At 41.0% G+C, this 13972-nt stretch overlaps 1 protein-coding gene and 2 non-coding genes across 3 annotated transcripts; 1 reads left to right on the top strand and 2 right to left on the bottom strand.

Annotated features, from left to right (window-relative positions):
* Nucleotides 1-877: 877 nt before the first annotated feature.
* trnal-caa (transfer RNA leucine (anticodon CAA)) lies at nucleotides 878-992 on the bottom strand. Its single transcript has 2 exons — nucleotides 955-992; nucleotides 878-923 (listed from the first exon to the last, which is right to left on the bottom strand). It is a non-coding gene; the product is annotated as a tRNA-Leu (tRNA).
* Nucleotides 993-2534: 1542 nt separating this feature from the next.
* On the bottom strand, nucleotides 2535-2648 carry trnal-caa (transfer RNA leucine (anticodon CAA)). The gene is made up of 2 exons: nucleotides 2611-2648; nucleotides 2535-2580 (listed from the first exon to the last, which is right to left on the bottom strand). It is a non-coding gene; the product is annotated as a tRNA-Leu (tRNA).
* Nucleotides 2649-3184: 536 nt separating this feature from the next.
* On the top strand, nucleotides 3185-13557 carry cox7b (cytochrome c oxidase subunit 7B). Its single transcript, XM_080187387.1, has 3 exons — nucleotides 3185-3276; nucleotides 8822-8946; nucleotides 13348-13557. The coding sequence occupies exons 1-3, from the start codon at nucleotides 3240-3242 to the stop codon at nucleotides 13423-13425; spliced, it is 240 nt and encodes a 79-aa protein (XP_080043513.1). The 5' UTR covers nucleotides 3185-3239; the 3' UTR covers nucleotides 13426-13557.
* Nucleotides 13558-13972: the final 415 nt, after the last annotated feature.

Raw genomic sequence — 13972 nt, 5'->3', positions numbered from 1 at the left:
CTCTACCGCAGCTACGTTCGCGGCCAGGTGTCCCTGGAGAGGGAGCATGCGGTGTCCGTGGGCACAGTCGATGCCTTCCGTGCCCGTTGGGCACTGCAGGGAGGGGCTAAGGTGCATTATAGACCCCGACTATCACATTTTGACTTGACATGTCTTAAGTTTCCTTTGTACTTTTGTTTTTGTTCGGGTTGTTCCCCCTCCTTTTGGGGAGCTGCCCCCTTTTTCTTTGTCCGAACGTAATTTAAGTTTGTTTGCTTGGTTTGGCCCGAAAGACCGACCCGAAAGATATCCACCCCCCAACCCCACCCCCCCCCGGCTTGGGTCACTGTGTGGAGTTTCACATTCTCCTTCTGTCAGTATGGGTTTCCTCTAGGTGATCCAGTTTCCTTCCACAGTCCAAAGATGTTTAGGTTAGGTGGATTGGCCCAGATAAATTGCCCCTTAGTGTCCAAAGATGTGTATGTTAGGTGGATTAGCTGTGGTAAATGTGCGGGGTTATGGGAATAGGCAAAGGGGTAGGCCTGGGTAAGATGCTCTTTTGGAACGTTGGTGCAGACTCTATGATTCTATTTCTATTTACTCCTCTGTGGACCCATCTTTTATTCTTGTTCTGCGACCGTCCCATTTTGCACAGCAAGTCGTCTCACAACACCAGGTTAAAGTCCAACAGGTTTGGTAGCACGAGCTTTTGGAGCACAGCTCCTTCATCAGGTGAGTGCTCCGAAAGCTCGTGCTAACAAATAAATCTGTTTGGCTTTATCTTTGTGTTGTGAGACTACTTACTGTGCCTATCCCAGTCCAACGCTAGCAATGTTTAAGATAATTATTGGACTGAACAGAGGCAAAGTTTTCAGTTGATGAAAGAAAAGAATACATGTGTCAGAAGTGGGATTCGAACCCACGCCTCCAGTTGGAGACCAGAACACCCGGCTTATGGTCGGAAGGACTTCACTCCTTGAGTCTGGCGCCTTAGACCACTCGGCCATCCTGACACCCATGACTAAAGTAATACACCTTGATATTGAAACACTGCTGTCTGTACTGTTATTGACTAATGTATGTTCCTTCTTTAAATACAAACGGTTTTTTTGAGATACTGCATTAATCTGAATGCCATGCTAGTTGCTGTTGTAGGGACGCAATCTGTATACAACATTATGCGCTGCTGTACCAGTCTGTTGACACCTGTTGCTCTCTTCTGGTACTGCAGAAGAAATCTTAAATCTTTTTATGTTATTTTGTTAAAAACACGCAGTTCAAATTAGCATTACATCAATCTGTTTTAGGCAACAGTTGCTTTTCAAATACTTATTCAATTCCTTTTCAATTGTCTTAAAGGATTTCCCCAGTTGTCACTTGTTAAAAAACAAACAAGCCGTGCTAAATGTGTTAAAAACATATTCTAACTTTCCACTTTTTCTTCACTTATTACCAATTCTATTACAAATTTGAGAATCAGTGGGAAAACATTTTAAAGTATTATTTACTCTCTCAACATCTTCTATACATTTAAAATCTCAATGGAAATCTCCTTATCATCTCTGTTTCAATGAATCAAACTTCGTTTTTATCCGTTATATTGTGAGGTGCCCGGACCAGTTTAAAACTGTAATGTTTCACAGATACACCATTCAGTGTCATTTTCTCGTATCCAATCGCCCAATACATAAAAGAGGTTTTTTGCCTTCCATGCTCGACTTTGAATATCTGCGCTCACAATGTTGTTAGTTCCTCCATTCCCTTAACTTCATAATATAAAGCACACTTTCTTGCATTTTTTTTTCCCTCAAAATTCACTGAATATATTGCCTGCATTGAAATTCATCTGTCACTCCATTTTAACTCAGTTACCTTCTCCTGGAGTCTTTTTGAATGTTTGTCAGGCTTCCAATTTTGGTACCATCAATATACTTCATTATAACTTCTGCTACTCTTTCATTCAAATTATTTATATATAAAGGACATCCTTTAAAAGACACCCCGAGATAGCTCCTTGCAATACTCTGTTAACCAATTCCACCAATCAGAAATATAGGCATATATATTTATTAGGGCATGAGGAGATTTTCACATTAATTTCATTGCAGTGTAAGCCTATTTGTGACACTAATAAATAAACATTAAACTTATTCCTGTACTTTGTTTTCTTCTCCTATTTCTACATCCTGTATCCTAAGTAATTAATCAGTAAAATTTTGTAATTAGTACGTCAGCCATGATTGAATGGAAGAGCTGACTCGATGGGCTGCATGGCCCAATTTTGCTCCTCTATCTTATAGTCTTATGTCAAGTGAAACTAGCTACGCTGCTCGGTAGATTAGGTTAGGAACAGCCTTATAACACTGTCGACCATTTTTCATTCTATTCTTAATATGTTTATAAAAAAAAATTGTGCGTTACTTTTTATAGAAGATGACAAATTTAAATTTTTAAATTAAAAAAATTAAAGTTTTCTTTTAAGATATTATTTTTCTGAGATGTTTGTTTTTGAAATAAATGTAATTTAGGTGCAGTGAAATCTTATTAAAAAGATGTGTCAGAAGTGGGATTCGAACCCACGCCTCCAGTTGGAGACCAGAACACCCGGCTTATGACGGAAGGACTTCACTCCTTGAGTCTGGCGCCTTAGACCACTCGGCCATCCTGACACCCATGGTTGGGCTGCCGCCGTTAGGCTTGATGAAGAGAAATAGGAAGTTTGTGTCACAGCATTTAGTGTGCTGGTCTTTACCCTGATGTATGCCAACATATTTCCTATTTATTTTTAAATCTGGAATTGTTCTTTGCTGCCAGTCTCCACCGCCCGTCCGCCGATTTGGAGGAAAGAAAGAGAACTGCGGCTTTTAACTCGAAACCAAATTCGGTAGCGCTTAAACTGTCCGGAAATTCACCACTCCTATTGAATACCGACATTTGATATCAATATGTGTAATTGGGAAAATGTGCAGTGGTTCCAGAAAAGATTTATTAAACATAATGAAGAGGGGAGGGCGCTGCTGGGAACTCTGGGACTTGTGGTCTTTCCTTTGAAAATACGAAGGATTCGCTCTTTATTTTGTTTCCCTGCTTTAAAAAGCTAGCAGTATGTGGCTGGCGTTATTGCTTTGCCATTTTTTAAAAAATACACACATTAAAAGGAACTGATTTTTCCGCCCAGCAGTGAAAGGGCGGCGCATGCGGGGTACTGGTGACCGGCTGCCATTTTGTTTTGTTGAAGGGTAAAGGGGCGCGCGGTGGAGATGGTGCCTCTCACCAGGAGCTTGTTGTCTCTGTCCGGTAAATGTCTGCTCGCTGCGGCCGGCTGGGCGCTCGGGCTCCGCTTCTCCCTCTCCCTCTCCCTCAGCAGGGGTTTGGCCTTTGTACGCTTTTGTCCGGCTTTTCTGCCAGCAATGGAGGAGGAAGCGCGAGAGAGAGAGAGAGGAGGAAGAGGAGAGAGGGCAAATGTGACCCTTTTAATTAGAGCAGCTTTTTATACGGGCTGGAAGAAATATATCAATATCAGAAAGTTGGTGTTCTGCGGAAAAATGTGCCCCAAATGTCTTGGGTGAATGCCGTAACGAGGCAGCTCGCATGTTTCTGTTTCCTTTTCGCTGAATTATTTAGCTATCTGGACATGGTTGTAATTTTAAAGAATCCGAATTCTGTTGTGCTATCTGTGTACTTCAATATTTGAACCATGTTCGACGCAACTGTTTGACTGGTTCACCAAATTTGGTCGGGGTGATATTCTCTAGCTCATTTGATTTCTCCATTTCAAAATTTCAATTCTCCTAATTTTACATTCGGGCATCTCTTTAAGATGCAAACTTTCTTTTTAGTGCTTGGTTCTGTCTTGGGGTATATTTAAATTTGCTCTTTTGCACCATCCAGTCATAGTTATGTACCCCAAGTCTGTCTTGTGTGTCTTTCTTTCTCCTCTTCCGTCCCACCGCCGCCTTGAAATGATGCTGAGCATTAGTCAAAGCAAACCTTTTTTGTGAACGTATTTATCTTTAAAACAGGATTTTAAATGTTTTATTGCAAAGCTTATCTTGTGTATTGTGCTTTTTACTTTATTCAAAGTGGCAGTTGTGCTGACTGGACATTATGTGCAGAAAATTGGAGTCTGTAATGTAATGGCATCTCATTTTATTCCTTAATGGGATGCAGGCATTGCTGGCAAGGCTAGCATTTGTGGCCTATCCCTAATTGTCCTTGGGAAGGTGCTGGTGTGCTGTCTTCATGAACTGTTGCAATCCATCTACTGCTGTAGGCACACCCACAGTGTTTGGGAATGGGTTCCATGATTTGTCCAGTGATAGTGAAGAAAGGGCAATGTAGTTTCCAAGTCAGGAGGCTGTATAGCTTATAGGGGACTTACAGATTGTGGTATTCCCATGCATCTACTGTTCTTGTCCTTCTACATGGTTGAGGTCATGGGTTTGCAAGGTACAATTGAAGGAGTCCTAATTTGCTGTAGTGCACTGTGATTAATGCCACTCTGCACTGCTGATGAAGGTAGTGAATGTTTTTAGGTTGGTGGATGGGATGTTAGTCAAGTGGGCTGCTTTGTTCTGGATGGTGTTGAGTTGCTTGTTTTGCTGGGAGCTGCACTCACCTAGGCAAATGGAGGATATTCAGTCAGACTCCTGATTTGTGCCTTGTAGATGGTGAATAGGCTTTGGGGAGTCAGAAGTGAGCCTTAGAATTGCCAGCCTCTGGACTTCTCTTGTCACAGTATCAGTCTGGCTGTTTGCAGTCATGAGGAGAAATCTGCAATTCGGGCCTTGTGATGGAGGGAAGATCATGGTTGGACCGATTTATACTAGCCTGAGGAACTCTGGCAGTGATGCCCTGGGACTGGGTTGGTGTTCAACAACTGTAATTATCATCTATTGTGCCTCCACCAGTGGAAGAGTTTTCTCCAGTTCCCATGTACTTCAATTCTGTCAGGGCTCATTAATGCCATACTTGGTCAAATGCATGCCTTGATGTCAAGGGCAGTCTTACGAATCCCACTCTTGAATTCAGCTTTTATCCATGTTTGAACAACAATTGTAATAAGGTCAGAAGCCAGATGGCTCTAGAAAGCTACTGAGCTGGTTGTTGTAATGAAGTGCCACTTGGTAACATTGTCAGTGATACCTGCCATCACTTCCCTGATAATTGAGGAGATTGATAGGGTGGTGATTGGGCAGTTTGGATTTATCCTGCTTTTGTGGATATGGTGTGGATAAAATTTCCACATTGCTGGATAAATGCCAGTGTTGAACTGTACTGCTTGGCTAGGGGTGGGGATCATTCTGGAGAATGACAGGGATGTTGTAAGACCTTGGTAGCAGTCACTGCTTTTGGCTGATTTATCAAATGGTGTAAATCAAATTGGTTATAGACTGGCACCTGTGATGCAGGGGACCTTGGGAGGTAGCTGTGATGATTTGATTTATTATTGTCACATATATTAGACAGTGAAAAGTATTATACAGAGAGTATATTGTTCATTGTGAAGGAAATGAGAGGGTGCAGAATGTAGTGTTACAGTCATAACTAGGGTGTAGAGAAAGATGAACTTAGTGTGAGACAAGTCCATACAAAATTCTGATGGCAGCAGGAAAGCTCCAGGGTCTTGAGGATTGCCAAATCTGTAAGGAAATTGAATTAAAGCATTAGAACATAGAACACTACAGCACAAACAGGCCATTCGGCCCACTAGTTGTGCCAATCACTTCTATACCTACTAAGCCATAGACCTATCTATAACCCCCCCAATCCCATTAGATCCCATATACAAATCCAGAAGTCTTTTAAAAGACCCCAGTGAGTTTGCCTCCACCACCGACAGCCGATTCCATTCACTCACCACCCTCTGAAAAACTTACCCCTAACATCTCCTCTGTACTTCCCTGCACCTTAAATCTGTGTCTTCTCGTAGCGACCATTTCAGCCCGGGGAAATAGCCTCTGAGAATCCACCCTATCTATTCCTCTCAACATCTTAAAGACCTCTATCAGGTCGCCTCTCCAGGGAGAAGAGTCCCAGCTCCCTCAACCTATCTTCATAAGGCATGCCTCCCAATCCAGGCAACATCCTTGTAAATCTCCTCTGCACCCTTTCAAAAGCTTCCGTGCCCATGTCCATTGTTAGAGAGTTAGAAAGAAGTTTGAAAAGCATAGAACAAGAGTGAATGATAGAATTTGAAGGTATGCTGGGCACAGCTTGCAAGAAATCCCATTTAGCACTTGCCTAAAGATTGTTATAAACACTTAAAATGGTGTCTTTGTGCTGGGCTCCTATTACTGGGGGACATTAGAGCTGACCCTCCTTAATTGTCCTTCACCATTACCAACTGTGTATGGTAGGACAACAGAACCTCGATCTGGTCTCTTAGCTGTTAGTCACATGTTGCTTTCCCTGTTTGGCATGCAAGTTGTCCAATATGTAGCTTCATTAGGTGGATGCATTAGGTATGCTGATGTTGCCAGTGGCATGCTCTCCTGCACCCTTTGTTGTGGATGTGATCCCCTGGCTTGATGGTAATGGGAGAGAGGAATATGCTGGGCTATGAGTTTAGAGATTGTGGTTGAGTACAATTCTGTTGCTGATGATCCACTGTGCCTCAGACGCCCTGTTTTTAATTTACTCTATCTGCTCTATCCCATTTGGTACAGTGGTAGTGCCACAGACACAATGTGGGGTTTGCTCAGTGTGAAAACAAGACATCTTAGCTATAAGATTTGTATTGATTTGCCAATGGCTGTATGTTATGTTATATTTGGTTTCCACTGATAATTGTCCCTTTTTATGTAGCTGTGAAAGAAAAGCAATTCTGAAATATTTTACAATGTGGTCAAGGCGATGAACTACAGAATGACTTGTTGTACTTGTAAAAGGCAAAGCTAAACTGGATTTAAATTGGTTTTGTATTTTAATTTGCTACTGAAAACAGTAAAATTACCAAATACCAACCAAAAAAGATAGGTTAAAGCAGCATTTAGTTATTTTTTTAAATTTTTTAGTTATCAATGTTGCAAGTAAGTTTACATGAACACTGATGAATTTACTGTGAAAATCCCCTAATCACCACATGATGCCAGTTTGGGTACACTGAGGGAGAATTTAGCATGAATAATATTTTATACCTGGGTGATTTGCAGCTGTGCATTAATGCAGTGTGCCACTGTATTTGCCAAAGGACTTGGCAGCTGATTCACACCAAGTTGCTGTGAATGTGAGGTAACAGGCGAGAGTAGAGTTTGTGAAGGTTGTGTAGCTGAACCCAGTAAAAATTAATTTGGTATATTTTTACATACAACCATTGGATGTATGGAAACAACAGTCTTGATGAAAATTTCAAGTGTTTCATTTGATTATTACAATATGTTCTGATCAAAACATTCAAGTTTTTAATTTTTTCTAAAAGACAGTTACTGGGAATGACAAAGAACAAAGAAAATTGCAGCACAGGAACAGGCCTTTTTGGCCCTCCAAGCCTGCACAGACCATGCTGCCCGATTTGAACTAAAACCCCCTACACTTCTGGGGACCATATCCCTCTATTCCCATCCTATTCATGTACTTGTCAAGACATCCCTTAAGTCACTACTGTATCCGCTTCACTACCTCCCCTGGCAACAAGTTTCAGGCATCCACTACTGTTTTTAAAAAAACCTGCCTTGTACATCTCCCTTAAACTTTGCTCCTTGCACCTTAAACCTATGCCCCTAGTAATTGACTCTTCTGCCCTAGGAAAAAGCTTCTGACTATCCAGTCTGTCTGTACCCCTTGTAATCTTGTAGACTTCGGTCAGGTCTCCCCTCAACCTCCATCGCTCCAGTGAGAACAAACTAAGTTTCTCCAACCCCTCCTCATAGCTAATGCCCTCCATACCAGGCAACATCCTGGTAAATATTTTCTGTACCCTCTCCAAAGCCTCCACATTCTTCTGGTAGTGTGGCGACCAGAATTGAACACTATTCGAAGTACGGCCTAACTAAGGTTTTATAAAACTGCAACATGACTTGCCAATTTTTGAACTCGATGCTCTGGCCAATGAAGGCAAGCATGCTGTATGTCATCTTGACTATCCTCCCCACCTGCATTGCCACTTTCAGTGACTTGTACACCCAGATCCCTTTGCCTGTCAATACTCAAGGGTTCTGCCATTTACTGTATATTTCCTATCTGTATCAGACCTTCCAAATGCTTTACCTCACATTTGTCCTGATTAAACTCCATCCATCTCTCCACCCAAATCTCCAACTGATCTATATCCTGCTGTATCATCTGATCATCCTCATCGCTATCTGCAAATCCACTAACCTTTGTCGTACGCAAACTTATTAATCAATCCAGCTACATTTTCCTCCAAATCATTACAAACAGCAAAGGTCCCAGCACTGATCCCTGAGGAATACCATTTGTCAGTCTCACTATATTTAACAGCTTTGCTTTGTTAAATATAAAAATAAGTGATATTACCCTTTCATTTGCTCCTTCCTGGCTTTAGTGCACCATTATCAGACCTGGCTACATTGTGGCTGTCGATTGAGCAGCATCATGTTGAGTCTTCTGTTGATTTCCACCTAGAGCAGTCGAGTACTGTTAGGTGCCTCTTTTAGTTGCTGTAATTCAGCAGATTGGGCAATTCATTTTGAATCCCACTGCTTAGATATACTAACTTGCAGTGCTGCTGAATGTGGATTCAAGCATTGGATATACCTCAAATACGTATGAATATTCTCAGGCCGCAGGATTTGCAATACAATGTCTAGATAAGCTTGATGTTGTGCATGATTGAAGTAAAAAAGATTTGTCTGATTTTCATTGTTTATTCATGTTTTAGGTCGGAGCATTCGCCAAATCGCAGCAAGGCAAGCTCACCATAAAGCTGGCCCTGACTTCCATGACAAGTATGGAAATGTGATCCTTGTGGGAGGATTAACATTTGCTGTTTCAGTGTGGAGCTATGTAAGTTTCTTCAAATGCAATGCCAACTATTTTTGTGATTTCAAAACCAACTACCATGATCAGATAGCTGAGTTAAGAATGGACTCTGAGGTTTTTGCTGCTCCTTGAGCTGGTGACCAACTTGATGCTACCTTATACGAACATTGTAGCATGGGGATTAAATTTGTATCCTCATCTGCAGCGTGTTTTTGATTCAATCTGGAATAAGGGATTTGTAGCATTTAATAGTGACTTATATCACTTGTTCAAACAATTCTCTGAAATTTGATCAAACCTAGCTCTTATTATTCTGTGAAATAGTGAGACATTGCAAGATGCCTGCATGACTGGCTGAAAGATGCATTTGTTCAAATCTGTTGGCAAAGTCCAACCTGCAAACTAGAGTCAGTTTTTTTTACAGTGGCCCTTGGGCTGATTGTCTGCACAGGCCATTAAACAGCCATTTATTCTAAGCCCATCTTCTTGGCTTTACAAATGCCCTTTAAATGTTGAGGCAATGAGTTCTAGTTTCCCACTGGATGAAGAACTTTCTCATTCTCCTGCTGCTTAGCACAAATCTATGTCTCCTGGTTATAGACCAAGCACACAAGGGGGCAGTTTCTTCTGATGTACCCTATCTGTGTCCTGTATAATCCTGTGCACCTAAATTGGGTCCCTTCTCTGCTGTAAAGCAAACAACCCCAGCCTAACCAGGCTGTCCATTGCTGAAAGGCTTCAGCCCAGACAACATCCTGGTAAATCTTCTGTGCACCCTTGTGCAATCATATCCTTTCTGTTGAGCTGCACACCATACTCTAGCTGTGGCCTGATTTGTCAGCTGAGGGAGGATGGTATGTGGTAATCAGCAGGAAGTTTCCTTGCCCATGTTTGACCTGGTGCCATAAAAGATCATGGGGTCCAGAGTCTTATGGTGATTCTTAGGGCAATGCCCTTCCAATTGTGTACCACTTACCAGATCTGTTTGGTGGGACAGGACTTGGAGTACTGGTGATGCTGGTGTTTGGGGTATAGGCTGTTGTGCTCTCCCAATTTTGGCACAAGCCTTGATGTTAGTAGAGGACTTTTGTAGAGTCAACAGGGCTGGGTTTGCCATTGTCATTTCCACAGCTAAGTCTCAGCTGGGTGGTCCATCTGGTTTCATTGGGAGTTGGATACAACCAAGTGGCTTGTTAGGCCACTAGATTAAGTTGTAGAGGCTTGGTCTGTAGACATAACAGCAGTTATTTGAAGAGATTCTGAATTGATATGTGGCAATAACTCTCCCAAAAAACATTGGTTTTGAAGTTCAACTAATTCTATTCAAGTTGTTATAGTAGGACCAGGGCATTTAACTTTTTAGAGTCTTTCATTCTGTTAGCTAATGGTTCATCTGCATCATGATTGTCTACAAAAAGCTTTTAAATCTGTTCTGAAAAGTTTCTTTTGAGCAGGAGTTCCAGATTTCCATCTTCTGGGGGGAAAAAGTGCTCCTAACAGTAAGATCCCAGCTGATGTTATGTAGTTCCCAGGATGGAACCTGGCTTGATACATCCTAACTTTTCTGTTTTCTTTTGACACACGGAAGGCAGCTACTGAACACTCTGTCAGCTAATGGACTTTTAACAAAAGAATTAAACACCCTTTAAACCAGAAAAGATTTTACAATATTCCTTCATCCCAGTTATACTTGTACAGATGTACAGAGATTTATAAGGATAATACAAGTTACAAAATCTATTTTAAACTCTAAATTTGTTTTTGGTCAGTACACAGTATTTCTAAACTAATAGATGAAATGCAGTCAGACACCACATAGACCAAGTGACAGATGCCACCTAAAATAACTACTTTCTCTTGAATGTCTACATCAAGAATCTGATATTTGGACCCCTCCTTCCAGTATCCTCTACCATGGAACACCACACATTCAAACTTTTCAGCACAATCTTTGATACCCATAGCACAGGATGTATTAACGTGTCACCAACCTTTGGATTACCTTGGATTTCTGGTTTCTCAAGTGTTCATTCCTAGGTCTGCTTACAGCTCTGTTTTCAACTTGGAACCTCTGCTCCTCACTTAGCTTTACTGAACAAAACTTTTTTAAATCAGATTCCTGTTCTTTGTTCATGGGCTTAATCTTCCTAAAACTTTCATGTCCCATTCCCTGATGCCTGGGATCTGCTCTCTCCTTTTTCCTGGACCAACAGATTCCTTGAAAAGCTCCTTATTTCTAGATTGCTTTCTCTTTATTGACTCAAACTGCTTTCTGCTCCCCTGTAGCCTCTTGTTACTAGGTCCAGTTTTTATACCCTTTGTCTACTTTAGGGTCATAAAACCCCATTACAATGCATGCATCTAAACAAACCACAGGCAACTTGTTAAAAAATGAAATTAAAGCTGAAATACAAATTAAACTAAGCTCCAAGCTATACCTTATTCTAACACCTTGTTATAAATTACAAAAAACATATCTCTTTCCTAACAGCAGCAACCTGAATTGTTGTTCTAGACTGTGGTACAATAGGAATAGTTTCTCTCTCCAACCTATCTAATCCCTTAACCATATTACACAACTAATTTGATTGTCCCTTTATCTTCTATGCATGAGGGAATACAAGCTTAGTCTATGCAATATACCCTTAAACTTAATTATTTGACTCAGTATTATTCTGGTCAATCTTTGATCACCTGATGGCCAGTGTATCCTTCTGAAGATATGGTGCCCTGAACTGGATATAATATTCTAAATGGGATCCCACCATTGATTTGTATTACTGTTGTCTTGCCCAATCTCCTAATGCTAACTTGAGCCAACAAAATAGGTCAAACTCCTGCTTTGGATAAACTGAGGGTGCTTTACAAGTTTATGCTTCTAGCTTTGCTGTTAAAGTTCTGGGTGGCCTACAGGAAAAACTGGTCAATGATTGAAGTGGAGTTTTCCAGAGCTTTGTATAATATGACTGAATCACAATACATCTCCAGATAACTAAGAACTATCAGGTTATTAGAGAAATTAAGTTATTGTATATAGTTGACTGATGTTTTCTACAGATAAAGTAACTGTTAATTTAACTCACTTCAGTAAACTCCCAAGATTTGCTGAAGTCCTTTGCTTGATATGATATCTCAAGTTGCACTAGAACCTTATCCATGGAAATCATAGAATCTCTACAGTGCAGAAGGAGGCCATTCAGCCCATCAAGTCCACAGTGAGCACAATCTCACCTATTTCCGTAGGCACATGTATTTAATCCTGCCACTGGCAATTTAGCGTGGCCAATCAACCTGTCCTGTACATCTTTGGATTGTGGGAGGAAACTGTAACATGTGGAGGAAACCCACATGGGTGGGAGAATGTGCAAACTCCAGATTCCCAAGCTGGGAATCTAATCCAGGTTGCTGGTGCTAAAGCAGTGTTGCTAACCACTATGCCAGCATGCTGTCCAGTTGCTCATGGACATGAGCTGAGACAATTTTGGCAGGCTGTTTTATTGGGCTAAGTGGGACCAACATCATGTGTGGCATTGTGCTCAAATCCTATTGTAACCTTTTTCAATACAGAACTTTCCAGCAGGGATCACTAGACATTTAACAGCAGAATCCTTGTGATTTCTTCCCTTTGTGTTTCCCCACACCTTCACTAGCTGGGGGACACCAGAGGATGGTTGTCCTCTTGTTGGCTATCAAATCTGATTTAAACCTGGAACCTAACTTGTCTATGTTGTATTTATTCACTCTAAGATTTAAGGTGGGGTGGAGCAGTTATGATCAAATGTATTAGGATTCCCCCTAGTGTCTGGTATTGGCCACCTGATGTTAAAACAGATGGAACTGAGATTAAATATCCAATTTTGTGCACAAGTATTGGGACTGTTACTTTCTTATTTAATTTGCAAAATTATAGCTGAACTTCTGAAGCTGAGCCAAGTGTGTCTAAAAATACTTTAGTGTATGAACATGCATGTTGAGCCTGCTCCACCATTCAGTAAGATCATGGCTAATCTGACCAACTTCAATAACATTTCAACTTGTGTTTATCAAGAATCTATTCACCTCTGCTTAGAAATATTCACCCATTTGAAGAAGAGATCCAAAGATTCAGGGCCTTGAGGAACAAATATACTCAATCTGCCTCAAATAGGTGTCCACTTATTTAAAGTGAATTTGACTTCCAGAACTTTTCACAAAAGGAAATATCTTTTCAGCATCCACCCTGTCGAGACCCCTCAGGATCTTTGTATGTATGTTTTGATTGAATTGACTCTTGCTCATCTAAACTCCAGTGAATACAAGTGCAGCCTGCCCTACAGGGCTCGTCTGGGTTGTTTCAGATATTGAAAAATTGAATAGCAGATTTTTTTTGTCTGAATGTTGTAACTTACCTGCTTGTTTCTTGCACTTTTTTCTGTTTGCATGTAGGTTGCAACACAGGCTGGGCTCACATGGAACTTGTCTCCTATTGGCAAAATCACCCCTCAAAACTGGAGGGAAGATTAGATGAACGGACCAAGTGTTTGCAAGCAGTTGCGTACAGATGGGCAAATTTGCTTCTAGCCTCGTGGCTTCTGCTGTACTGATTACCTCTGTATATTGGGTTTCATAAATCAATAAATTATATAAACATAAAAAGCTGTTTTCCTTATGGGAGGACCTCTGATGTTTGAGACTTGCTCATTAATGAACATATAAATTTAATAACTTGCATGTCAATTATGCTGTTCATTTGCTGATACTTTACAGGTTATTGGCAGTTAGTTTAGCAGACTTTTAAAATGAAGGTGGTGTTATGGCTGAGGCATGTAGACAAGGAGCAGAGGAAGTGGGAACCCAGAGTAAATTTGTATCAAGTTGCTGAGGGAGGTTACTGATGTGGAGGGATTTGAAAATCAATTTGTTGGAGGACATTGAATCTGAGAATATGGGTGATGGAGCCTTAAATAGATTGTAATTTCTATTTAGAGGAACATAGAATTATGAAATGCTGCAGTACAGAAGGTCATCATCTGGCCCTTTGTGCCTGTGCCAGCTCTGAATTACTCAGTAC

This window comes from Carcharhinus amblyrhynchos, chromosome 4 (genome assembly GCF_965287045.1).
Source record: "Carcharhinus amblyrhynchos chromosome 4, sCarAmb.v2.hapA, whole genome shotgun sequence".
Classification (NCBI taxonomy): domain Eukaryota; kingdom Metazoa; phylum Chordata; class Chondrichthyes; order Carcharhiniformes; family Carcharhinidae; genus Carcharhinus; species Carcharhinus amblyrhynchos.
Note: the sequence above shows the minus strand (reverse complement) of the source record. Positions and strands in the feature narration are given on the sequence as shown.

Coding starts and splice junctions, on each gene's coding strand:
- cox7b (XM_080187387.1), top strand. CDS start 3,240: ATGGTGCCTCTCACCAGGAGCTTGTTGTCTCTGTCCG. Junction 3,277..8,821: donor GAGCTTGTTGTCTCTGTCCG/GTAAATGTCTGC, acceptor TTCATGTTTTAG/GTCGGAGCATTCGCCAAATC. Junction 8,947..13,347: donor CTGTTTCAGTGTGGAGCTAT/GTAAGTTTCTTC, acceptor GTTTGCATGTAG/GTTGCAACACAGGCTGGGCT.